The sequence below is a fragment of the Calonectris borealis genome, chromosome Z (assembly GCF_964195595.1).
Source record: "Calonectris borealis chromosome Z, bCalBor7.hap1.2, whole genome shotgun sequence".
Classification (NCBI taxonomy): domain Eukaryota; kingdom Metazoa; phylum Chordata; class Aves; order Procellariiformes; family Procellariidae; genus Calonectris; species Calonectris borealis.
The window spans coordinates 60,245,060-60,272,044 of record NC_134352.1 but is presented as its reverse complement, the minus strand read 5'-3'; the positions used below and the strand labels follow the sequence as shown (position 1 = coordinate 60,272,044).

The window sequence follows — 26,985 nt, the reverse complement described above, 5'->3', positions numbered from 1 at the left end:
AGTGGAGAAAAATAGTAATGCATAAGTCATAGAACGGTACTGGATGAAGCAACGGGGTTTAGGAGAGCTATGTGAATAAATTACTGAGACAAAATGTCACAATATCCAGGACTAACTTAAATTAAAAAAACAGAGAGACTAAAAGGATGTCCCAAACAAATTATGCATAAGTTCTTTGCTTTCTGGATTTTATAAGGTCAAGTGCTGATATTGCCCAATGAGGAGACAATGATGCATTTTCTAATCGTATTAATGCAAGCTAAAAATAGGGACTTCTATACATGTATAACCTTGACATAGAGTACAGTATTTCTAATCCTTCAACTCCTCGATATCTGGAGTAGAGCTTTCCCAATGTTCATGGCAGAAAACTGGCAAAAATCAAAAAATGGTGGTTTTTCCTTATTCATGCCTTATTCAGGGCTGACCAATTAACAGAAATAGCTATAAATAAAGTGCTGCGTTCAACATGGTTCAGTGTCACATTTTAACAACCATAGAGAGAAAAACTTGTTAGATCACAAGAACTGGAAACAACAAGCATGTGCTCTGTTTTCTTCTCTACAGCTGCTTTAGGACATGATTACGATTATGTCAAACTGATGTGAGACTGTGGCTGATCCTTCCTCCCACCTTTTGTCCCAGCACATTTCTGTCTTCTTTCTCATGCCTAAACCAACACCGCAGGGGGACAGGGTCTGTGCTATGGCTGACTGTGCAATCAGTCAATGAATATCAGCGCTGGCAGAGGAAAAACAAAGAGTGACTGGGGGCAGGCATACTCTGTCTGAAAGCCGCTCAGATCAGCAAAAGCCAATTGTGAAATTACAGCCTAGCTGTATGGTGTTAGGCAAATCCCTTTACTCATAAATGAAATCAGAAAATAAAATATCAGGTTAGATGGGATTAGGAGTAGGTCACCGGTGTATGAATGAATGTGGAATTAACATGATACCTGTGCTAACCAGCTTTTCAGGCTAATATAGGAGTTCTTGCGCCTCTTTGTGGAAAAAATTAAATGGAGGCAATGGAAACTACATCCAAGGCATTAAACTGCAAGTCTCAATGCAATAAAGTTATATGGTCAGATGGTCATTCCTTGAGACTGCCTGCAAATGCACAACCTTTAAGAGGATTTCTTAATTGAGTTACACGTGTATTAAAGTAAGAAGAAAGCCTCTGGAAGAGGAAAAACATCTCACACATGGCTCTGAGAGGGAGCAGAGTGCCAGCACTCTCATAGCACAAGCTGGAAAGGCAGACTGGATTTCAAAGCAAGAAAATGCCTTCTGCTGTTTGGTCCTACTGTATCCAGGAAGACAAAATTGTTGTGTATATTCTTCATAAATAAGGAAGATGCCATAAAAAAGTCCTACATCTGAATTGCCAATTTCTCCTCCAAATAGAAACAACTTATCTATACTTTGAATATGGCCTTATCATTAGACCTGCAAGTCAAAAAAATGCAGTTGAGTTTCCCAGATATTTTGAGAAAATTAAATGTCTGAAATTACTATTTCACCGAAGTGAAAATGAATTTTGTAAAATTATTTTAGCTGATAAAAATGAAAAAAAAAAGAAATTTCAAAAACTGTAAAGACACAACAGCCAACTAATTCGGACTTCTATGTGCCTACAGTTATTATTATTAAGGGCGAAGTAACCTTAATAAATAAAACACTGATGGAGTCTATTAATTATCTTGGTACGCCAGAGAAGATTATCACACTGTGGGTTCATATGCTCAAGGATATGCTGGCCAAAGGGCGATATTTTAACATCTGCTATATATATAACAATTTCAGTAGGAATTCAGTTTTTATATTTAGGTATTTAGAGTGCAAGTGATTGGCTTTGTCATGCAGAGTATTAATATTGATTGCTTAAGCCCTCCAGACCTTGCCAGTCAGCAAGCTTGCTGATGTGCTAAGCGATTAGCTTTAAAAGCAATACTCACAGTGAAGACTTTCTCAGGCTGACCACGAGCTCGCATGTTTGTGTCATGAATTTGCTTGAGTATCATCCAAGCTTCATCATGTTTTCCAACCTAAACATTTGATCAAAACTTTTAAACAAAACGTACATACAGATTAAGATATTCACAATAGTCACTGAACAATCTTAATGCCTGTTATATAGAAGTCATGATGTAAACACAGAAATAATTTTGACTGGAATCTAAAAACCGTTTGGAAAGTTATACCTCCAGCAAGAACCGTGGGCTTTCTGGCATAAAGGTGAGGGCTACCACAGAAGAGACACAGGGCAGTGCGCAGACGATCACAAATACTCGCCAGCTGTGGAACTGGTAGGCAGAGCCCATGCTGAAACTCCATCCTATGAAAGCAGAAATTCACAACATGTAGAGAAATAAGGAGTATTGTACGTGGGAGTCTGCAGCTTCTTGGAGATGCAAAGTGATACCTGTATTTAAATGAAGCCTGACTGATCTCTTCTATTTCCACAAATATCGATGATTTCACAAATAATCTTACACTATGAATTTCAGCATCTTGCATGTGACTAGTCATGCTGGAAAATGGTCATATTATGCAGAGTGGGAGACTTCCTTATGCAGGGATGAAGAAGCCTCTTTCAAGTCTTTTAGCAAAATCTGCATCAAGGTGAACCAACGTGAACCAAACAGGAACACCATCATCATACATAAGAATACATATACAAAGAAATAGATTCTATGAATACTGGAAGAAGGGAGAATTAAAAATCTACACTCAGATGATATATTGTATGGAATTTTACAGCCTTCCTTATTATTATTAACTTTTTCTACGAAGAGTTAATTTCAATACTCTCAATAAGAGTCTCCTAATGTAATACAGTGCAACACATAAAGCATTTACAGTGCTTAACTTCTGTTTCCATCTTGTTCCAGAGCACTATACCGCTCCTTAAATTCTGTTAAAAGTAAACTGACACTCATGCCCCCTGCCCCAAGATGTACAGGAAAAAATACTCAGTATTTAAACTTCTACCTGAGATGAGCAACCTTAACACTGAAGTAGAGAGAAAATTTATGATTATATAAAGAGATTAAGAAAAAAGAACGACAGGAAAACAATTCTCCTCATCTGAAAAATTGATCTTGAGATACATCTGAGTGCTGACTAGTAACATGCTGTAGAAACCATTGTTAAAATATACTGAGAAGAACACAAAAGGAAATACTGGAAAACCTGCACGTGAAACTACAGGGCTGGTAGTTCAGCTTTTTGATAATATATCTGACTCTTTGGTATATTATGGCTGGACTATTGAAATGCTAGAATTGAAAGAAAACTAAGAATTTCTCTTAAGAAAGAGAAAAATATTATTTGGGTAACTACCTGGCCTTTTAGTCTGGCTTCAATACAGCAGAAATTTTCAAGTAAAATTTTTAAGGATAACTTATTAAAAGATGAGTGGAAGATAAGAATAATGAGAAAGGACAGAAGAAGTTACTGGAAGAAAATGGAATCCTGGCTAATGAAAGAGCTGACACCGGATTAATCTGATATATTTCTTTGCTAACTGATTTTTCTAGACAAAAGACATGGTTAATTAAATCTGTCTGGATGTCAGAAAACAACTGATACAACATGGTACCAAATAACCTATTAAATAGTTCTTCAAAGGAGGTATTTATCTGTTAAATGTAGAGTGTATTTTGGAATCTTTTAGAAGATTTTAAAGATCTCATGCTGTGGATCATAAATACATTATTGGGAAAAAAATCTCTTTTCATATTAAAGTACTTACATGTTACCATATGAAAAATACAGTCAACCCATGCTTTTTCTTTGCCCTTTATCAACAGCTCGGTGAAACATTTTGATCTGCAGACTTGGAACCTGTTTTTTCTGAAATGATATCAGCTTGCTGTACAGCTCATTTACCCCTGCCATCTTTACCCCAGGAGGACTGAGGTAAAATAAATGACAGTGTTGGCAATGATCTTGGAATGTCATGTTATTTTTTTTTAAGTAAGGCTCCAGATAAACATACCTTCCCCCGCCAAAGTTCCCTCCAACAAAAAGAGGCTATTTAAAATTTAATGTTAAAATTTTTTCCAAAATAAAACTTGGAATGAAAATTTAAGATTAAAAAATACAAACAAAAAAGCACGTAGAAGTGTATTAAAATTTACTTTTTACCGATTTTTGGAAAATGTCAACTTTTGATCTTACGGAATTTCAAATCTTAAATAATATGGGCATAGTTTACACCTAAATTTTGAAGGGAAGGAAATGAAGAAGGAAAGGTTAATGAGGCAATTAGAAACCGTACCTGTGTTTTGGGTATTGTGTACACATTCTATTGTAATCATTAGAATCATATTCTTCATGATATATTCTAAACTGTAGTATAAAACCACCTGATACAGAACTCGCAAAATTATTTCTTTTTGGTTAAGTTAATTTTCAGTCAGAGCAGCGAGCTGATCTGACTTGCTGGGCAGCCGTGCAACTGTAGTGCCACGGGGAAAGTGGCACAGGGTGGGGGTTTTCATCTCTCACAACAGTGTGGTCGAGGTACTGGCTCTTGTCATTAGAAACTGTCCCAGAAATACACAGAGCCACTGTATATTTAGACAATCTGCCTTTCACTGCTCTGGTTTATGTTTTATGAGATTGAGCTGCATAAAGGGCACGTCTGTGGTAAATGAAATCAGCATGGCTTTATACTTGTTATAAAACAACAGCAACATCTTGTGCTCTGTAGCCAGTCCTGGAAAATGGCGGTGATAATTTATTTTAAAGAGTCATTTATTAATGTAAGTGAACCATACTACACTTAATTAAAAGCAATGAGTGCACCGTTCATCCTGCTGTCATCCTGACCACCTGCAAAACATCTTTTTTGCTCCTCAAAATATCTGAGGGGCATGTCAAGTGAAATGTTCGTTGTGGGTTTTATTGCTCTTATTCCGTTTTTTTCTCTATGCATTGTATTAGCTGCTGTAATTTATCTTGTGATTTAAGGTATCTGCTGAATTAATGATAATAGTGAATGTCAGGATTAGAAGAAGCAATTGGTAGGAAAAAAGCCAGCTGCAACACAGCTTTCTTAAGGCTGCTTTCCTGTCTATTCCAGCACCAGCACATGTATTTTAAATGCAGAGCAAGTTTAGATTTATTCTTACATTTAACACATCCCATTTTCCTAGGCCATGAGCTAATCTGGAAAATGGAGCCATTAGAGTAGCTCTGAATTTAGCTCACAAAATGGCTTTCATTCCTGCTGTATGTAAGTCTTGAAACCAAATGGAAGCGTGTTCTTGGCTGTAACTTAATTTGCTTCTCCCTTCCTTGATTTATGGCACAATAGCAAAGACAGAGCAGCTCTACACGGTTGCGTTCAGAGCACTGCACAGCAACCTAGAGCTAAACTTCACCCATGCTCCCAAGCAAGAGTCATTAATCTTGAAAACGGTGGCAAGTCCCAATGTTTTATGAATTGCTAAAACACTTGGCCCAAATGCATCTTGGGAATGATGTGCTGTAGAGCAACGTAAAACCCGCAGCGACTGAATCTGAAGCTACTGCAGCAACCTTTGTGCTGAATACCACCCTCTCACTTTACTGACTGCTGGAAAAGGCCGAGTGAGTCACAGATACGGCAATTACTGATTACAGAAACACAGCAGCATGCAGCAGAGCAAAACCAAAAGGTACAAGATGCTAATCTATATCCAATCACCAAGTTATATGTTTAATTCAATGTCAACAAAATCTTCCCTCTGAACACAGCATTTCAACCTCTCCATAATATTAATAAATTAAAAGGATATTATAAACAAGTTCTTGCTCCAACAGAGAGAAAAGAGCATTTCTGTCACAGACTTTCTGAATAAATATAGAGGTAAACCTGTCCATATTATGCTGAATTTTATAAATGTATATTACCTCATAAACAGTGGGTATCTTCAAGGGCAAGGATCATCTTTTACAGTGGACAGGTTATTAGAGAGCAGACTAATGGGGATGATTTGCTTAACTTTCCAAAATGAGGGCTGAAAGCTCTCTACAAATCCATAAGGGTTACGCTAAAGAGCAATGTGGGCAATGAAAAACATGGGTGCCTACAGGCTCTGTATAAATACTGGCTGGCAAGGGGAAGGTTTCTAAATACCACAGGAATAAAGTTGTGGAACACCTTTCTGAGAGATTAATGTGGGCAAAGAAAGCCTAACCAAATACAGGGATTTTATGGCATGTTTAGCTAAAGACTGACCATTCTTGATAGTTATTTTTGTTAGTCATTCAGTAGGAATCAGGGGAACTACATTCATGGCAGTGTCAGAAATTGTCAAAAGCCAATTTTACATAAACTGCTGTCTTTTGGTAGATCAAAGGAGGGGGTAGATGCAAGAATATCCCTAAAATCAGGGGTGGAGGAGAAAGATAGCCAAGGAATTTATAGGAATTCACAGACTTGATAGGTTCTTCTGCAGAATCCTTTCCATGATTTTACAACTTTTCTTATTTCTGTTTTAACACACAATCTTTGGTCAGAATCCAACTTTTTAGCCTCAATTTTTAATGTTTTGAAATTGAAAAATTTCCGGTAACTAAAATGTGTGATTGCTTTAAATTGCCACGTGGTGGCACTGTTACCGCACTTAGTACAAATAACAAGTTAAATATTTCTGCAGAAAGACAACAAATGTTGTTGTTTTATTGAGTATTTCCCAAATCTAAGCTAAATCAAAATTACAAGGAGGACTGAAAATATTTTGCAGCTGTCAGCACTGAAATACATTATTACTGCATTTATATTTAATCTGTCCTGGCATTACCAAGTTAACTGTGTGACATCTAGGATTTGAGTCCATATACTTTAGTGGTACTGATTAGAACAATGGTAAAACATCATTGACACTGAAAAAAAAAAATAGTTCAGGTAAGTTACACAGCTGAGGAAGCTCAGTTAGACATTTTTGCAAGACTGAGTGAAATATATTGTTTCTAACAAATGCAGAAATAATGTTTTCAGAATTATTCTGTAATTGTATTAATGTGAAATTCCAGTAACACAAAGTAGAACACTTGTCTTTCTTGAGATTAGATTATTAATATCACATGGGAAAGACTGTTATTTTTAGTCTATATAGATTGCTAGATACTCTACAAACCCACTGGCTCAGCAGGTCAGCTGCTCGTAATTTCTGCAGAAGGAATATGGAAATAAAATAGCTGAAGTGTGGCAGGCCATGATGGAGGTACCTTAACAAAGGAGCCTGCAGAAGACTCTCTAACTCTTACCCGCATCTGCCTGGCTCTCTAGCTGATGCTATTAGTCCCTGGGAGCCATGAGGATCAGCAGTTCAATGAAAGAAGGAAGTAATAGTGTTAAACAGATATATTTTACAAATACATTAAACTCAGACTTGGTCTGCTGACACTTAAAACTACGATTAAAAGGAAGAAGGTTTCTCTCCCGCAGAGAGGGGGGTTGTCAGCCACTGACACTCATCACTTCCCTCTGCTGGCATTGATCTTCTTCTGAAGACCTGAGATTATTAGGTCTCCGATCACTCTGGTAACATTATCTGCCATTCCAACAAGCCCTAGGACAGCTGCAACCAGGGCTGATATCGCATAGAAAATAATTTGCACTCTAATAACATCAGACACAACTCCTCTATCCAGTGCACTGTAGTCCGGGCGAGGTTTCCAGCTCTGGTACCTCTGAACAGCGACATCAATAATCCACTTTTTAAATGTTTTTAATACCTGTTGCAGTAATGCCCAGTTTTACTTTTAATTGGGGAGGAAGTTTGTATATTCCCATACTTCAGACAATGATGTGGTATGGTACATGCCCAAAATTCGAGATTTAGTAATGATATGTCAGCCTTTCACTTAAACTTACATATACTCTGCACAGAAGATAGAGCTGTTAGGTGTCTTCCGTTGTTATGGAAATGCTAATGTATCTTTATCAACGATCTGGATGAGGGGATCGAGTGCTCCCTCAGTAAGTTTGCAGACGACACCAAGCTGGGCGGGAGTGTTGATCTGCTGGAGGGTAGGAAGGCTCTGCAGAGGGACCTGGACAGACTGGATCGATGGGCCGAGGCCAACTGTATGAGGTTGAACAAGGCCAAGGGCCGGGTCCTGCACTTCGGCCGCAACAACCCCAGGCAACGCTACAGGCTTGGGGAAGAGTGGCTGGAAAGCTGCCCAGAGGAAAAGGACCTGGGGGTGCTGGTTGACAGCCGGCTGAACATGAGCCGGCAGTGTGCCCAGGTGGCCAAGAAGGCCAATGGCACCCTGGCCTGTATCAGTGTGGCCAGCAGGAGTAGGGAGGTGATTGTCCCCCTGTACTCGGCACTGGTGAGGCTGCACCTCGAATCCTGTGTTCAGTTTTGGGCCCCTCACTACAAGAAGGACATGGAGTTGCTGGAGCGTGTCCAGGGGAGGGCAACGAAGCTGGTGAAGGGCCTGGAGCACAAGTCTGATGAGGAGCGGCTGGGGGAACTGGGACTGTTTAGTCTGGAGAAGAGGAGGCTGAGGGGAGACCTCATCGCGCTCTACAACTACCTGGAAGGAGGTTGTAGCGAGGTGGGTGTTGGTCTCTTCTGCCAGGTAACAAGTGATAGGACGAGAGGAAATGGCCTCAAGTTGCGCCAAGGGAGGTTTAGATTGGACATTAGGAGAAATTTCTTCACTGAAAGAGTGGTCAGGCCTTGGAACAGGCTGCCCAGGGAAGTGGTTGAGTCACCATCCCTGGAAGTATTTAAAAGACGAGTAGATGAGGCGCTTAGGGACATGGTTTAGTGGGCATGGTGGTGTTGGGTTGACGGTTGGACTCGATGATCTTAGAAGTCTTTTCCAACCTTAATGATTCTATGATTCTGTGATCTGTGACGGGCCTGATAGAAAAACCATAAAAAATAGTTTCAAATCAGAGTACCTAGCAATGCTGGGGAAAAAAAGACAAGGGAAGTCTGTAAGTCACTGTGTGTGTGGATTGCAGTGGTCTGACTGAACTCTGACTTTCATTTGGCCCTAAAATATGGCTGCATCAAGATGCTGTGACTCACGGTAGCCAATACAGGTAAGAAGTTTGTCTCTGAAAAGGCAGAAGAGATTAACAGGTGTAATCGTATAAGAGAATTAAAGCAGCAATTTCTAATAAGAGAACTGCAAGTACACAACAGCCTGGTCATGTCATCTGTCTAATCTTGGCAGATGCTAGAGGTGGCAAAGGGTGTTTAATTAGTGGTCTATTTATGATTAGGAAATCAGGATCTCACTTGCCTCCCTAGCTACATAAACATGAATACTTGTAGGGACTTGAAGTAGGCTGTTGTCTGTACTGAGCCTAATGGGAATGGCACATCTGTATCTTGACTTCAACAAAGAAAGCTATTCTTGCACTTCAATTTTCTTTACTGGGAAGGATATTGGGCCAACTAAATAAAACAGAGATATGAATAAGGCAAAATCACTCATTAGCAGTTCATATTTTATGACGTCTTACAGGGCAGAAGGGAAGTTATGCAGAACCAGAGAGAACGGACTTGCAAACTAAATGGACCATTATAAATTTTCTACATATTTGCCCCATATTCTCCCCTTCAGTGGACTATTCCAAAGACACAATAGTTATAACAAACAGTGGCAAAAGAGTAGAAGAGCTTTCACAAGAGGCAGCTTATGGCATTTTCAGAATTGGTTTTGCCTCTTCTGCACTTACTATACTACTGAGAAAGGTGTGATAAAAAGAGGATTCCTGTACACTTCACAGAGCTGGACAAATAACCTTTTTACTCATGTAAAACAGTGCTGAAACAAATAAATTTTAATTATTACCTGTATATACAAAAAGCATGTTAAAAAGAAAAAAAGAGAAAAGATTTTGGGTAGTGAACTTCGCAGCGAACTTTCTGGTTTGAACGGCAGTTGTAAGCGTCAGCTGACAGCAAACTAGCTGACAGGAGATGAAAATCCTTCTCCCTCTTAAGTTATTTATCTTACATAGAGGTATACATGTTTGTTTATTCACTTTATTTAGTCTCCAAGCCACCGCTCTCCCTAACATCATCCAGTTACGTGGAAATTTACTGGCAATCTGTAGTGTTTCATTGTGCTTTTCTGCATATTTATATGCTACATCCCTATCTATAAAACAAGAACAATAATACTTACATAGGTTAAGTCTTAACTCAGTGCTGGAAGATTTCGGTAACACTGAAGAGGCAGGAAAATCAGAGAAATATCAGAAACAAAATATACAGAGTTTGGTAGGAGACTGTACTGTCCAAATCCATAGAGGAAGACATTGACACGAAATGCGGAGCCATCACCCCACAAGGGGAGAGGGAAAGGATAAATATCAAATTTGTACAAAATCCTCTACACGGTTTCTTGATATACCTGCACCTCATTCCTAAGAGAATTAGGGTTCTTTCACCTGGAGAGATGCTCAGCTGATGTGGATCATCAGACAGAACTTTGTGAGCCTTTCCTAGATTGATCCCTTGATTTAAACTATTCGTTGCATCGATTAATATGATACTGCATGAAAGAAAGGGCTAAGAGCAAAGTGTTCCACTTACAGGAAAGGAACAAAGGATGTCACTGCTGAGGAGTGGAGACAAACCTGCAGTCCTCTACTTCTGTTTGTTTAACTTTGGCCACTTAGAATTTTCCATTCTCAAAATAGGGAGAAATAGTAGAAATGCACTTTGCTAAAATGTCATGCTGATGTAAACGTCTCCACCTGGCCACCACCACGCAGGATCCAATTTTGTACCTTAGCAATTCTGAATACAAACACAATGCAACTATCCTATAGGGCTGGAAATCTACCAAATCTCAAAGCACTTCAACACAGAATTGCAATCTCTTGACTTTGGTCACCATTAAGAGCTTCATCTCTGTCCTGAGTCATTTTGCCAGACTTCAGACACCTATTACCGGGAATCAAGCCTGAGTAACTTCTACATAGCTTTGTTCTGAATGCAAATATCATTATATTCCTTGGGAAGGGGGTATATTCTCAGTCATTACAGTCCCTGGATAATGAGCATAGATTTTGTAAATTTTCTAGGGCAAATATGTAATTTTCTGCCTAGATCTTAAATCAGTGTTTCTAAAACATTCTACTTGTGTGTCTTCAAAACCCCTTTCTTCCTCTCTACTTCATACTTTATAAAAAACAAGTCAGGGCAAAAACTCTCTTAAAACTTATGTTAATTGTGTATTTCTGAAATTTAAAATGAGAAACACCATGTTGCAATTGAAATTATTAAGTAAGTAAATATACATATTCCAAGCTAGAATGTTCTGCACCTCCCTTACATGCACTCATTCAGAGAAAATTGCCCAAGACTACTAGAAATTAATGTAGATGGACACAGGTGAAATTTTGTCCAGGGTTCAGATGCAAAACTTGAAAAGAGCTGCTATTTGTAATCAAAAGCTCAGATGTTTAATTTCCCTATAAATGGCTGCTTTTGTCACATTTCTGCACCTAAATTGGATTTGGAAAATTTTCTCCTTTCAATTGAAGATCTGATATAGATCTACATCTTCTTGTAAGTAGAGATATTAGGACTCATATGGCACCCTCCTCAGTCCTGTGGAAACCAATTGCTGTAAGTGCTTGGATGTAAGATTCTTTCGTACATACATTTGCAATCTTCCCAATGCCCTTTTAATACTATGGAGTGAGAAAAAATCAAAAGTAGTGCTGGGATGCAATAGGTCAGTGGTTTGTGACCTTCCTGAATTTAATGGCCACTAGACATTTTTCGAATGGATTTGTAGAGTCCTACATGGCTAACTAAGACCTATGGATGAAAGATTTATTTGTCTTCATTATTTTTATGGGCATATAGTCTAGAAGCATTTTATGAAATCCCCTCTATTGAAAACCACAGCAGTAGCTGGTAGCATCTGGAAAGAAAACTGTATCAAAGAATGCTCTAAGAATTTTCTTAGCTTAACAACCAGATAAAATGTGAGCATAAAAATTAAAATGCATTTTTCTAATACGAGCAAGAGCTATTCAATAATTACACTGAGTTTACATTATAGGTAAAGCAAAAAGGAGACTGAAAAACTGGAAAGATGATGTTCTAATTACTCGCATATAAAAAAAAACAATCCAGAATAGGCCAACAAGGATTAAGAATTAGCTGATACCATCAAAAATCTCATTACGTACACTGTGGCACATAACTGATCTGACTGTTTGGCTGACTGAGTCAGTGGCCCCAGAGATTTATGTACTCATGCATTTCTGCAAAGTCCTCGCTTGGGTCTAGCTCTGTGCGGCTGTTCAGTGAAGGCACTTCACAATCTGCAAACCAAAGAGTTAAAATCTGCTGGCCACGACTCTGACAACATCATAACTTACAGGCTCATCAGTCTAAGAAGAAAAGGCCATGTCATGCTTTCCAGAGATGACAGATCATGCAGATGCAACTAACGTCAAAAAAAGTGGGGGAGAGACATGTTAAAAGATGCTACTGTCAGAGCTTAAAAATAGTCATGATCAGTGTCAACATTGAGACTGTGCAATCAGATGTCACTAAAACGTGCTTCAAATTTTGTTTGTATGACCTTACTTTTGATTTCTTGTTAAGATTCTACCTCTGGTCTCCTACATGTGCTTAGTGGTTTCCACTACTTTATTTTATTACACCTAATCAAGAATTGAAAAATGGTTTGCGTACGAAGTTCAAAACATCTGTTTGGACAGTGCTAAAGAGTACAATAAGAGTAAATCTTCAACAGCAGACAAAATCCGCTTTCATAAGTAGACAATGTAAAATTGCCAAATGCCCTGTGCAGTAGTCATTATGAACCAAGTGTGAAAGAAAACACTTCTCTGCAACAAAATCTGATTACATTGTTGTCCTACTAATATACAAAACACAGATACAATGATCTCTACGTATTTTTGTGTAGTGCCCTCCATGGCCTATCCATAGCTCTGAGCTCACAAATTGCATTATATTTGATGAGATAAGTTGTTGTAGACACTGCTAGCAGCAGCTGTTAAATGTGGAAGCTAATTGAAAATGTAAGTGTTCAAGTCCTGGTCCGGGACTTCCAGTGATTTATGTGCATCTGGACTAAGGATATTTAAATGATGGGCTCACAGTGAAGAAGAAAAGAGAAGCAATTAATCAAAAAAGACAATCAGAAAAAGGCACAATAAAGCATTGCAGTTTGTGAAAAGAAAATGGGGCCTATTTATCTAGCCTAGCTTTTACAAACAAAACAGTCACTGAAATGCTGGAACGTTTTCTGAAGAATACAGAGAGGACATGTCTTTTACCAGCGATGTGCGTTTTACCTTTCACATGCTGCTGCAGTGTAACAACAGAACATCTATGCAATTCAAGAAACTCTTTCAAAATTTAACTTTATTATATTTTATTTGCTTAAAAGTTGTTGCAAAAAAAATCTTTTTTAATGAGCATTTCAGTGCTGGATTTAAGTCTCATTTCCTTTTTTGCTATTTAATTTACTTCATTATCTTCTTTTTAATTTTAAACAAAAAGGAGCAATATCCTGTCACTAAGAAAGAGATAGATAGACTAAACAGGCAGTTTATGTGATCTAATAATTAGATCAGATGTACATTCTAAGAATTATTTTCTAATCTAACAGCCGTCAATTAAACAAACCTGGTTAGTTGAATATGTGGAGCTTTTCTGTACATACTGTGAACCATGGGTGAGCAGTCCTGAATTCAAACTTTGGTCAAACACTTCCAACACAAATATTACTTGCACTCACAAATCAAGTACTAATGATCTTCAGTTATAATCTATCAATCATCCAAGTGGTGGTGGTGGGGGAGGTGGATTTTGCCTACGGAGAGGCAGTCATAGTGTTTGAAATGTAATTATCAAAGGGAACAAGGAAAATACAATATATTAAATAAACAGAGAATTATATTATATTTTTCCTTTTATAAAGCTTCATGACTTCTTTACAGAGTCTAGAATATCCAAATACCATGAAGGAATCAGACGCTCATATCAGATTGAAATATATAAGGTTCCTGTGGGAAAATAAAACAATCTAAAAGCTTTACCTTGATCTCTTTAGCTGTGATTCCTCACTTTTTTATTATATGGCAATACTGCCTTCAGGAAAAAACTAGGAGGGGGGCCAAAACTTTAAATGCCCCAAAACAAATAGCCCCTGTACTAGAAAGGAAACAAGATAATACAGACTCAAACAGCAAGAGAGGAACAGAGAGTGGTAGAAGGCAGCATCTCCTCACCTCAGCCAGTATCAAAGCTGAGGAGATCAGGAACTGAAACCTCAGCCCAGAACCCTCACTACTAAATCTTACTGTTTCTCTTTGCTCATTTCATACGGTTTTCTGCTGGCATCTTTGGAAAGTGTAAAAATACAGCCATGTTGGGAATATTAAGTACACAAACATTATAGTGGAGGTAGGTCAGTTTTTCCCCTTACATTTGTACAGGTCCCTCCCTTATAAATATGAGCAGAAAGAATATACTGAGATGTTGTACTCAGATACTCAGATATGCATGGATGATTGAATATACCTTGATGGAATTACTTTCACTGAAGTAGGCATGATTTTCAAAAGTAACATTTAATATTTTTCTTTGAGGAAAAGCATAAACAAACTTCCTGAAAAAGAAATCCAATGCCATTCTGCAATTGATTATGTTAATTTTATTTGAGAGGCAACTGCACTGCAAATTGAAAAATGATATTCCAGTTGTATATCTAATCCACAGACAGAATATATTATTGAAGTGAAAAGAAACTGCTACTAAAAGGACAATCACTAATTCCTTCAGAGCAGACAGTTTTATAAGCCATAAAAACAATATGGAAGTATGGTTGACAAATTTGTACTGTCATATAGTGTACCAGAGAAAATTAATATATTTGTGTATCTAAAGAACCATAGAGTAAGACCAGTGACCTCTGCTTTTGCCCATCTGTACAAGCCACCTGAATTTTTCATCTGTTATAGACCAATCACAAAACCAAAAGCTTTTTTTTCTTTTTAACATTAAAAATTTGAACAAAGAAGGAATCTCATCAGATTAGCATCTTATTTGATTTTGGAAGTGAAAAGCAAGGGTTTTGCCTGACACCACAGATATTTCTGATGGCCACTGTCCAGACTTCTAAGGCAGCTTCATTAACTTGTATGTAATTTTTCTTAATTTATACTCAAGGCCAATTCATTGTGTGAAACTGAGTTTTCATTAAAACTAAGGCTGAGGAGTTGCCATTATTTTATGGCCATAAGGATGATTGACTATTACTATGGTTTCTGTGGAAAATGATGTTTGTGGCATTGGACAGTGATGTTTATAGCAACAGTCTGTTCACCTGTCTGTCAGTTCCTCCACCAGCATCATTTAACGCCATTGACCTACTTCAGTCAAATCTGACAGGAAGAAATAGTCTCAAAGATAATCTCATTCCCGAAAGCGTTGTGAAATGCACTGCCTAGGCAGAGGGGTGAGACCCCATCAGAGGATGGAGGAAAAGGCAGGAGAAGTTAGTGATCCCTCAGGGGTGCTGCAGCCAGCCTGGGGGCTGGGACTGCCCCGTGGCCACATCATCCATCCATCAGCTCTGGCACTGGTCTGAACCAAGCCAAAAGGTGCCACCTCCTCCCTGACAGCAGGTAGACAGGAGCTGGGCTGTAGTGCAGCAGGGAGCTTGGTGAGGGTGTGGGAAGCTGATTGTTTCTTATTGCACAGTGCTGAGGACAAGAAAGGGCAACTGTAGAGACTATAGCAGAAAGGGATCTGGAAAAAGCAAGGAGAAACTTACAGTATTGCTGAGGTGCCTTGTAAGAGATATAGAGGAAGGCTGGAGAGAAAGGGGTTAGCCAGGGTCACAGGGGCATTGATAGAAACCCGTAGGAAACTGAGCCTCATAACTTCTCTGCTCATAAAACAACTTGCTAGCTTTTTAATGAACCTCTCAATAAACAAATTTTCTCTTTCACAGTCAACCTAAAGAGCCCAGGAGAAGGTTATATTTGAAGCTCACTAATGAGCATCTTCAGTGCTCATTAAGTAGATGTGCTAAAAGCTACTTAAGCTTCTAACGCTTGCAAATATAAACATTTAAATGACCATATCAAACCCTTCATTAGGGCACAGAAAATAGCAAACTGATAAACAAAGTGATTTGTTTTGCTTTCCTAGCTGGATTTGCATAAGTAGCTGTCCCGAATTCTGCTGTGTTCTGTCATTCTTGTTGTTCCCAAAGATGAAGGTTTTTTTAAAGCATAAACATTCAGTATAATCTAATTTAATAAGATTATTTCAAACGAAGAGAAATTCACGAGTAGGAGATGATAACTCAACGTTAAAACTGCCTCGTACCTACTTTAATTAACTTGGATTTAAAAAGTATAGTGGAGTACCAGATTAATGGAAGTGCACTAAGTATGGGGGGAAGCACAGTACATCAGGGATCATTTTGCCTCTTAGTGGAATGCAAAACAGATCAGCAGATGTGGCGTTATATAGTAGATGCCTTTATCTCTGATCTATTCCATTTGTTCAGCATGACACAGTCCCATTGCGAATGCAGATTCAACCTTAACAAAGCTCCGACTTCTTCTTTTAGATCTCAAACAGTATTTTTCATTGGTTAAGGTATCCATAGATTCATGGATTCTGAAGGCAGAAGATGTATCAGAAAGGCAATTGTATGGAGAAGACAAAATTGAAGAGCTGCTCCTAGTCTTAAAATTTGGATCAAATGTTTCCTCTAAGTTAAAAAAAAAGAATATATTGATCTAAAATTCTACAGATTTATTAGTCCATTCATTTTACATGGACTTTTTATAACTGAGAAGAGACATGTGCAGCTCTTCCCCAGGCCATCTTCTTTGGCATCTCTTGTTGTTCTGGACGACTAGCAAATTTCAGACATCTTCTGCAGAAAACAAAAGCTACTGTGATATAAAAATGGAGCCTTGGGCTCAGCTTTTTCCAAACCAGCTGCTGCTGCAGCTTGGATTTGTTCTGAACCACCATGAAAAGCCAGACTAGTAGGGAAAGTTTGAGAAAAATTAGGAAAATAATGGTTTTTAAATTGAGAGTCCAGAATTTTCAAGATTAGAGAAGGATAGACTTTTTCATTTCTCTTTCTAGCAGTGCAGGGTTATTCAGCAGAGAAACATTCTGTCTCCCTTTTGGAGCTACCAGCTAGAATAGTTTGATAGACAGGGATTTTCCTACATTTTCCCTACATTTGGAATGTCTGATGCTGCTCCTTTTTCTCTTCTTTTTTTCTTCTAATTTCTGAAGTTCTCCCCTCCTTTTGTCTTTCTTTTCTTCATTTGCTCTTTTCTGGCCTATCCCAGCACCCTCTGGAGCAACAGTGTCTGTTTAATAGTTCCCTGAGAACAGGGGCGGGTAGGACCTTGAGGGGGCATCCAGTGTATCCACTTGCTCCAAACCAGAATCAATGATGGCCCCTACAATATTCACAAACCATGTTCATCTAATATTTTCTTTAAGACTTACAGTGACTGAGATTTCACTACTTCCATAGCAGTTTTATTCAGATGCTTAACTAACACACCATTAGAAAGTCTTTTTCATTATCTACACTGTCTCCCCTTGACAGAAATTTCAGCTCGTTACTTTTTGTCTTATCATCAGTAAGCAGTTTATTCCTTTTCCCTTGCAGCTAATCATGCTTTTCTCCTATTTGCGTTCTGCAAGATTAAAGATGACATCTCTGATGCACCTCTTGCATGACTAAATCATTGATGGCATCCTATTTCAGTATGTTCCAGCTTCGAACAAGCTTCGAAACCAAATAGCCATCACAAAACTGTTTCTCCTATTTCCAACTCACATTAATCAGGTGTTGAAGTACAAGGAACTGCAGTAAATCATCTCTGTAGGTATGACTACTGAGCATAGTTTCTTTCCCTGGATGTTTTGGGCACAGTCATCACAATGATGCAGCAACATGAAATCAGTCAAGTATGGCTTTTCTTTATTATAAATCACGTAAGCACATCCCGGTCTTTTGATTGGGTGGGTGCACTGCATCAGAGATAGTCAAAGTCCCTCTGGGGACTACAGCAAAGGAAGGGTGGAAGACGGAACTTGGTGATCCTTTCCCTAAGATAAAACCGTGATTTATAACACATTTAAAAGCTGCTGAGCACCTCGCTGCTGAAGAAATGCTGGAAGCAGCTGATGAAATAGCCATGAGTGAAATCAAGCTGTTCCTCTGATGCTCAGACCCACCTCTAACATACATTTCAGAATTTAGAAGCGCTACAAGAAATATTTGAAATGCAGCCATATCTGTAAAAGTAACAGACACTTATTTACAGCATCACCATTAACTTTGACACTTTGAAGCTTATAGATTTGAGCAGACAAATTGTGTCTAAAGACACTTTACAGATATTAATCTGTGCAATCTCAACGAAGTAATTAATAGTGCTTTTTTCTACAGACAAAAAATAATGAGGTTAAGACCCTAACTTTTCAAAGTAGTCAATAATTTTCTATACTCATCCAGGTACAACCCTGACCTAGGGTTTGACATACCCAAGTTCATGGGTTACTGTTGAAAAAAATGCAGCCTATACAAGCTGCTAGCAAAAAATTTGGCTTCTAGTCCTTCATCTTAGTAACAAAGTCATTTATTAACCTTTAAATTTCTACAAAAATAAATGCTGACAAACAGAAAAAGCACCACTTTTTCCTTACATTGTCTAAAACATATACCATGTAACATTAATGTACCAGGGAACAATTGTTTCATGTCTTTCATCTTGGAGTAATCATCACACAGAAGAGTGCAACCTTTTGACTCCACTTTGCTAAAGCAATAAACTCTTGTCTCCTTATAATGGGAGGAGACCACCAGGCCAGACTGAAATCTCTGTATGTCTACACTTGCAGCTCCCATCACTTAGAAGAATCCAGTTCTGCTCATCAGAAGTGCTGGAAGATGGATGGCTCCTAAGATTCTTCTGCTAATCTACTTGCTAATCAAGTACTTGCCATGCCCTATAACCCCACTGACAATACACTGATAATGGCATAGGATTTTTTATCCCAAAACTGCTGCTGCCATGTGCCACTGAGAAACCCTTTAGCCCAACAAAAAAAGATAGAATAAGAGAGTTAAAAGTTTTTCTGACTTCATTGCCACTAAACAGTTTTAGTCCATCATGTTCTCAGTTTAGACTGCCACAGGCTGAGACATTAACCCTTCTGTTAACACTGCCTGGTGCTGTACACGCTCCGAGTTGCACAGTGACCCAGTAGCTCTCCATCTGCTCATCTGCATAGCTGCTGCATGCAGCTCTGCTTACCTCCTTGCCTGTTTCACTACAGTATAGTTCACGAAGGTTTCATACAGAAGGGGATTTTATTGCAGTTTTGAAAATATGTTTACCTTTTTTATTTCCAACTGGACGACACAAGAACAAAACAAACATGACAATAGAAAATACTACAGAAACTACTCTCGACCCACCTACCAAAAAGGTGATTAAAAGATCTTTTTGATTGCCAGTAAAGTTAATTTCTTCAGGCAAATTGTTCTGTTTCACCTCAACAATCTTCTGCTACAAACTGAGAAATGTTTTTTAGGCCACTTCACAAAGCACTTACTCAAAAAACACCCAGATTTCTCCACTCTAATCACAATTACACTCGGTTAGAAACAGAAGACATTTATGAACTCCTGTGCCTATAAGAAGACTTATTTGCTTACAGAAAGTAGAATTAAGAATGGGCAATGGGTCTTCAATAGTAGGTTTGGTGAATTTAACATGCTCCTAAACTACTGAGGACAGGCTGTGATTTGATGTGCCCTTGAAAATCTCCAGTGATGGAGATTCTGTAACCGCATTTGGCAGTTTTTGTTAGTACTTTATTACATCTGTATTTAAAACTTAGCTTATTTCCTGTCTAAACTAAATCCCATTTTCTGTCATTTAAACTCATTTAAGGATATTGGCAGGAGAAAAGTAAAAGGCGAAGATATTCAGAGAAAAGTATGAGCAAATATATTTTACAAACCAGGAAAAGAATACAAAATTTCCAGTAGGAGACAGAATTAAACATTTTAAAAACACAAGTTACCATTAATCTTTTAAATACAATGTTTTGCAAGTCAAGTGTGAGTCCATTATTTGGACACTTCTATGTCTGCATTTTTAAGTTCTGTATTACTTAAAAAAAGTTATTATCTAAAAAAAAAAACTTAAATATTCATTAAAAATGGTTTTCTTTAGTTTAGTAAAATTCTAATGACTTGAGTAGAAATATCATTTGTAACTTGTCCTCTTTCAGTCACAAGACAAAATACCAGTCGTTTGCAGATGCAATGGAAAAATCTGCTTAAGTAGCGAGCAAGTTAATACTTTCCTACTTAAACCAAGAGAAGAAATCTTCTATTCTGAAATTGAATGCTGTTCCCTTAGATTTCTTATTCCACTTCTTTCTCCTCCAAATTTGTGTTCCGTGAATGGTGTGAAATACCTCTCTTATGAGCACAAGTAGCTGGTCCTCAGTTAAATGGAAAAAACGTTCTACTGATGAAAAATGAATAGTTTAGATGAAGATCTGTTATACAATGTGATTACACCAGTCTGAATAAAATGTTTAGACTAAAGACTTAAATCTGCTTTTTGCATTAAGTGCGTTAGCAAGTAGCATGTTCCTATTTTCTTGATTCCGTGTTATTAATTTTGTAGTCTTTTAGTGAATAATCTAGCATAATTTATTTGGAATTTGATGGATATATATGGAATAATGTCTCTGCCTCTGATCATACCTTGGAGATTTGTTCACTAAAGCCATTTGACATGGTTGTCTCCTCTCTCCCCTGCTAAATACCAGAAGTGGGGGCTAGAGTGTGGGGAAAGCTTCAGATTTCAAGTGCAGCTTATGCTGTAGCAGCCTGGACACCTGCACCATCCTGGTCATACTCCACATCACTTCCAGTTCTCTGCCTTGCAATCTAATTTCTTTTTGGCCATGTAGTCCCCTTCTTGTTCAGGAATAAGATTTACAAATCAGTGAGGTCAATATTTGTTTGTCACTAAGTAAAATACTCCAGGGAATGTTTCAAATTCCAAAAGGTTTTCCTGTAGTTTATGAAGCCAGAAAAGGCTTGTATGCATCATATATGTAAAACATAAAACTACATGGAATATCAAAACAGATAGGTTAAATACACTGAAATCTTCATCCAGTTTCCCCTGATTTTTAGTTTGGAGATACGGCACAATAAAAATCAAGACTGATTTTTAAAATAATACATGTGTATGACAGGCAACTTTTTTTTTTTTTTTGTAGAACTGATAATTTTATAACTTCCTTTTGTTTTTTTTTTATTTAAAGAGGTAAAATGGCTAGAACAACTTGCATAATTCTTTTTGATTCCTATCCTCAGACTAACACATAAACTTGGTGTAACGAAATGGTAATATCTGGATTTTAAACTGAAATGTAATTTCTCACTCTTAAGATTCTTCATTATTTGAAAAATGAACTTTTTAAAGAATATTGTAATACACTTTTGATGCATTTGAGTCTTTGAAGTAATCTACCTTGAAACATGACGCTAAATTTAAAGTTGCACTTGCAAAATGATTTATAAAATGGTAATTATCCTTCTTATCCAGCCTGACCTAAGTAGTGCATAAAGCAATTTCTTTGTAACAGCCTAACCTGGGACTTTGTTGATTGGCAGCAATTAAAAGCATTTCTTTACTGATGTTTCTTCTAATGTCTTCTCCATGACCTGAACTCCTCTTTCAGAGATCCTGAACAAATCTACATCCATTTTCAATTTTTAAACAAAAGCCAACAGCTATAGACTTCAAGAAGCCCTGAGACAGAGGTGCTTGTCTTCCAGATATTAGCCTTTCCACATGTGGCCACTGAAGCACTACATCACGCTGATTCCTCTGAACAACACACTGATGCCAAGGCAACTGTTAGCTTCCCTTTATTTTGTTTTTCAGAGCATTACTCAGGTTTCAGACAGTCCTGTGCTGCTTGAACAGAAACAGAGATAAACTTATATATAGAGAATGTAATCTTTGTATTCTCACAGAAAGATAGAGCTGAATGTTCAACTGGTAAACTTGTATACCTCCATTGGCTGCCTTGGGCTAGTTAATGTATACAGGCTGTGAATCTAGGACTTTTTAAAGTGGTTTATGTAAGAGGCAGTACAAATGAACGGAATATATTTGTGAAAGAGGGAGGAAAAAAAAATCTACTAAATTATTCTAGTCTGTTGGCCTGGTATTTTTCTATTCATTTAAGAATAATTCCACTGGGCTCAATGGCGGTTTATTGCTTTTCAACAGATGCAACTACATTCACTGACGTCGAGTAACTTCTGAGTTCAGCTGGGAAAAATCAACTCTGTTTACTCCTCATGTGAGAAATAGAGAGTTCAGAAATCCCTATGCACTATATAAATGAGCCTTAGAAGTAGGTGGGCTGCTTTGTTTATAATTATGTTTTGCTTCCTGGTCAGAGGTGTGAATGATGAGAAGAACTGGAAGTGATTTGGATTAAAATCTGCACCTTTCCTTAATTCTGGCAAAATAATTCCATGGAAACCATGTAGAAACAAGAGAAAATACCACTACAAGAACCTCCTCATGAGAGCATGGGATACAAACGGTGCAGACATCTGTGCTGGTATTCGTCTGGACTGGAGCATTTCCAGAATGGTACAGCAAACGTGTGACCACATTCTCCCGAGTACCAGAGCAGGGTTTGCCCTGGGAGTCCTTGGCAATGCCTGAGAGCTCAGCACAGCATCCTGACAACAAAGCCGTTTGCCTCTGGTCCTGAGCTGGGGTGATTCCACATTTGTACTAGGAACTAAGACACAGGTTTTAAACTTCACAACATAACAAAAAAGTCTAATTTAAAGTGAAGACAATTTTAAGACCCTATCAAACCCCATAAATAAATTCTGTTTAATTTTGCCAAAACGATGTGTAAACTGACTACTTTTCCTGTGAGAAAGGATTGTTTCTGTTGTTTATAGCTTGCTTTTTAGCCCTCCTTTTGGCTATTACAACCTTCCTTAATATTCTGCAAGAAGAGTGATTTATATCCGAAGAATACTGTCTTTTAAAATTGGTTTTTACATTCTTTTTTCTTAAGAGATTTCATAAGAGTTTTGCAAAAGGACACAAAAAAGAAATCAGTGCGGCATAGCTTTTTGTTGCTGATATTCTTCCACTGTTAAAGACAGAAGAAAATTATTTCCTCTAGTGCCACTGCTTCGGTATCAGGAAGTGCATTATTATTCATTGAGATATACTGCCATGTGACATTTTAAAAGCACCTCAGTAAGGGTTATTGAGTTATTTAAAAAATCTACAATGAAATTAGACAACCTATGTAAATCAGTCTGTCATAATGTTTGCATTTTCCACTGAAAGATAAAGAAAATAAAAATCCATAGGAAAGCAAAAAGTACTTGGCATCCAGAGCAATTTACTAATTGGAAAAAAAAATAAATTATCCACATGTGCCTTGTCCGCAAAAATTCCTCTCTTTGATTCCAGCAATTCAAAGCCAAAAGGCAAGGTTGAAGACATAGATTCAGGTTGGGTGTACTGGACTCTAAAATTAATTTTAATGCAACAGTCTAGAAATTTGATTAGTCTGCATGATTATAATTTATTTCTGGCCATTACCGCTTGCTAAATGTTCCAATCACTTTGGGCAAACCTTACGAAGTTGTTCTCTCTTTCACAATCCAACTGCGATAAACCTCATTGCTTGGCTAAAGGAAGCTGCTTTGGACGCCAGCTAACTCACAGTGCTGCTTTACTTGTCTTGAGGAGTGCCAGGGAGAAGCGCTTGCAGAGGCTGATTTTTAAGAATCCCTGAGCAGTCTCAGCAATCCTGGAGACCCATGAGCACTTAACTCTTCTAAAAGGCAAGCCCAAGAGATTGAATCTGTACCTCCACATAACGTTTAACCATGTCAGGGCAGTAAAGAGCTCTTTCACAAAGTGGCTTATATTACATATGTGTACAGCTTCAGCCATTGCAAGCTTTCAATGCAAGATTGTCATTTGCCCTCACTCACCCCTACAGCATTTAAGTGCACTCTGTTCAATTTCTCCATTTCTACACCATTAAAAAGATCTACTAAGAATGAAACATACAGCACAGCATTATATTCAGAACTAGTGCTACAAACATTAAGATAGTCCTTACTCTTCTTTCTCAAGATTGAATAATTGACATTTTACCTCTGTATCAAACAAACAAACAAAGCGAGCAAAAATTTCACATCTAGCAGTTTAAAATTTATTTTCTCTGATGCAAGTCTCCACATTCCCTATTTTCTCCAGAATCAACAATAACTCCAATTATATTTTCATGTGTCCAGTTTTTCAGTAATCTGAAGAATCTGACTAAACATGGGTATTGACTAATTTTTGTGCTTTTTAATATATTGTTTGTTATTTAGGGTACAACCTATTCTTATTATTTTCACCAAAAGGAATCAGTATTTTTCTTAACAGCAGGGTTAGTATTTTGAGAACAGACATGAAGCCTTCTCTTTAAACTACACTTCAGGAGTACTTTCATACTAGAAGAGCTACAAATCACAAGGAGATGTTTTTCTTACCATAATGAGGAATTATTGCCCAAGCCATTGCAGAAGCATAGATGCCGCCAATCATCCAAAACATACAGAGCCAACTCAGGTGTTCACCTCGTTTCTCTCGAGCAAGCACTTCCGAAAAATAGGAGAAGACTGTAGGCACAGCTCCACCAATCCTAAAAGGAGATACAGATCATGGATTAAGTGAGAGAGTAACAGCTAGTTGAAGTTTGAACAAGCCCATTGAACAAGCTGCAGTCATTGAAAATCCAAACTAGAAGCAGCTTTTCTGGCAAGAGTGTTTTTTCTCAAATTGCACCATGTATTGGGGAACTCTTGAGGAAACTTTCCTGTTTGGACACAGTTTTAGTCAAATGTTTCCTTGAAAACTCTGTGTACAATTCGTTGCATTCAGTGATTCAAGGGGATTGTCAATATGCCAGCAGCTGGAACAGAAACCAGCACAAAGCGTTGACTTTCACCATACAAAAATCCTGAAATCAAGGCAGTCTACTGACACCTGTCAAAATACATTGCTTTTAACTGAAAATATTAGTCATTTTTGCAAGGAATAATACATATTTCTCCAAGTCTTATCTCCGATGCTTTAGATAATCAAGAAGTGACTAAATGCCAACTACATTACTAATACATTTTATTTTACGCATATTTAAAAAGATGTTCTATTCAGTTGCACTATGTGATTTGCTAAGCCCATGCTGTTTTTTTACTTAAGTTTTTTATGAAAAGCCTATACATTCATATAATATTCAGTTTTTCACATGGTAAAAATAAACACTGTCTGAAGGCTTGTTGGACAAAAATAAGAGTTCTACTTGATTTTATAAAAATTAGAGTAACTCAAATTATGTATAATTTTCAGTATCAGCCTCCAGATCATCTTTTACTGTCTTTATCTCTTCACTATCAATGCAAGCTGTCAAACGTTCCACAACAGAACAAGTCCTTGTGGATTTTATTTTTCCTGTTGAAGAAAATACTGGTCAAGCTTGAAGAGATATTCTCACATACCACATTACATACTTTAAAGCAGTATCTTGCATGGTTTGAATTTTTAACTGAATTTTAAAGATAAATGCATATTTATGCTGTCATCTGGGAGCTGCCAAACTGAGAGCAAAAAGAAGGAAGCTTGAAACAGATTAAAACAAATATTGAAAAGGAAAACATGAATAGAGAAATGGTATTTCACCTCTAAGAAAATTCAGTGCCATAGCAATACAGTTTATTTTAAGACGTCTTCAGGTACAACGATGAAATATTGGATTGAGCTGTTATACTTGTTTAGGGATCTGCTGCTTTGTCACTTCCTTCTAGACAGCTCTTCATGAAGTACCACTGGTTAACTCTTAGCTTTACAATGAATGTTTCCCATAGTTGAGCCTGCTAGCTCTTATACTCTCTGCCAGTTCTGCAAAGGTTTATACCTCCATGAATTCTTGTAAGATATAGAGCTAACAAGGGCTATATCTCATTTCTTCTCATGGATGAAAACATTAAAAGTCTTCACTAGTGAACTGCCCTGTCATAGGCAACGGGAGACATTGTCCTCCGAGGTTCTCCTGCAAGCCTGGAGTGAGGAACAGTGGAAGGGGCATGGTCAAGCGCGGAATCACAGCTCATTTTCCTGTGGTGGGGAAGCTCTGCCGCCTCAGTGGTGCTATGGACTCGGGGGTCTCCAGTTCCCAAACTGTAAGCAGATTACAGCTATGATTTCTTAACCCTCCAGGGCTCAGGCACAGCTTTGAATTGCACTCCCACAATATTGCCCAAATACAGTACTCATGGATCTAATTAGAGTTCTTTTTCTGATGTTGAAAATTCATTAGCAGAACCACAAACAAGGTCTTCCTCTTTCCTGCCTAAGCTGGAAACTGCTGAAGAGGAGTTATAGGTGCCCACTTTCAAGAGGACCTAATGTAGTAGATTGCTCGTGGCATGTAGGGCAGTATCATTCATGCGATAACACCCTACACCTAAAGAGAATAATTTTGGTAAGTGCTTTTTTCTCTGATTGCTTCTGCTTATTAAGAAAAGTATGGAGAGTGGTAAGTAAATATATATTTGGTAATTTTCCTGCTGCATTATCCAATCTGTTCTTCTAAATTTACAATTTTCTTCATTTCATATGTCTTTTCATGAAGTACAGTATCTTCTCTTTATTTTATAATGCAGTTACTATGGTAGCAAATATAGCCTGAAACCATCTGTGCTATATAGCACAATTGATAATAAATCACATTTAACACTTTAATAGTTTTCCTATTGCAAAGTGCTTGAAAACGTTCTCTATAAAGGATTTGTTTCAGGCAAACACAGTCCTTATGCTTATGAAATTCAA

The 26,985-nt window shown here is 37.7% G+C and overlaps 1 protein-coding gene across 1 annotated transcript in view; it reads right to left on the bottom strand.

Annotated features, from left to right (window-relative positions):
• Positions 1-26,985, bottom strand: part of SV2C (synaptic vesicle glycoprotein 2C) — a 116,646-nt gene that overhangs the window by 22,591 nt on the left and 67,070 nt on the right. The window contains exons 4-6 of the mRNA XM_075136775.1: positions 24,648-24,799; positions 2,204-2,337; positions 1,958-2,047 (exon numbers count right to left, since the gene is read on the bottom strand). Coding sequence (XP_074992876.1) covers positions 1,958-2,047; positions 2,204-2,337; positions 24,648-24,799 — 376 coding nt within the window. The remainder of the gene's footprint in view (positions 1-1,957; positions 2,048-2,203; positions 2,338-24,647; positions 24,800-26,985) is intronic.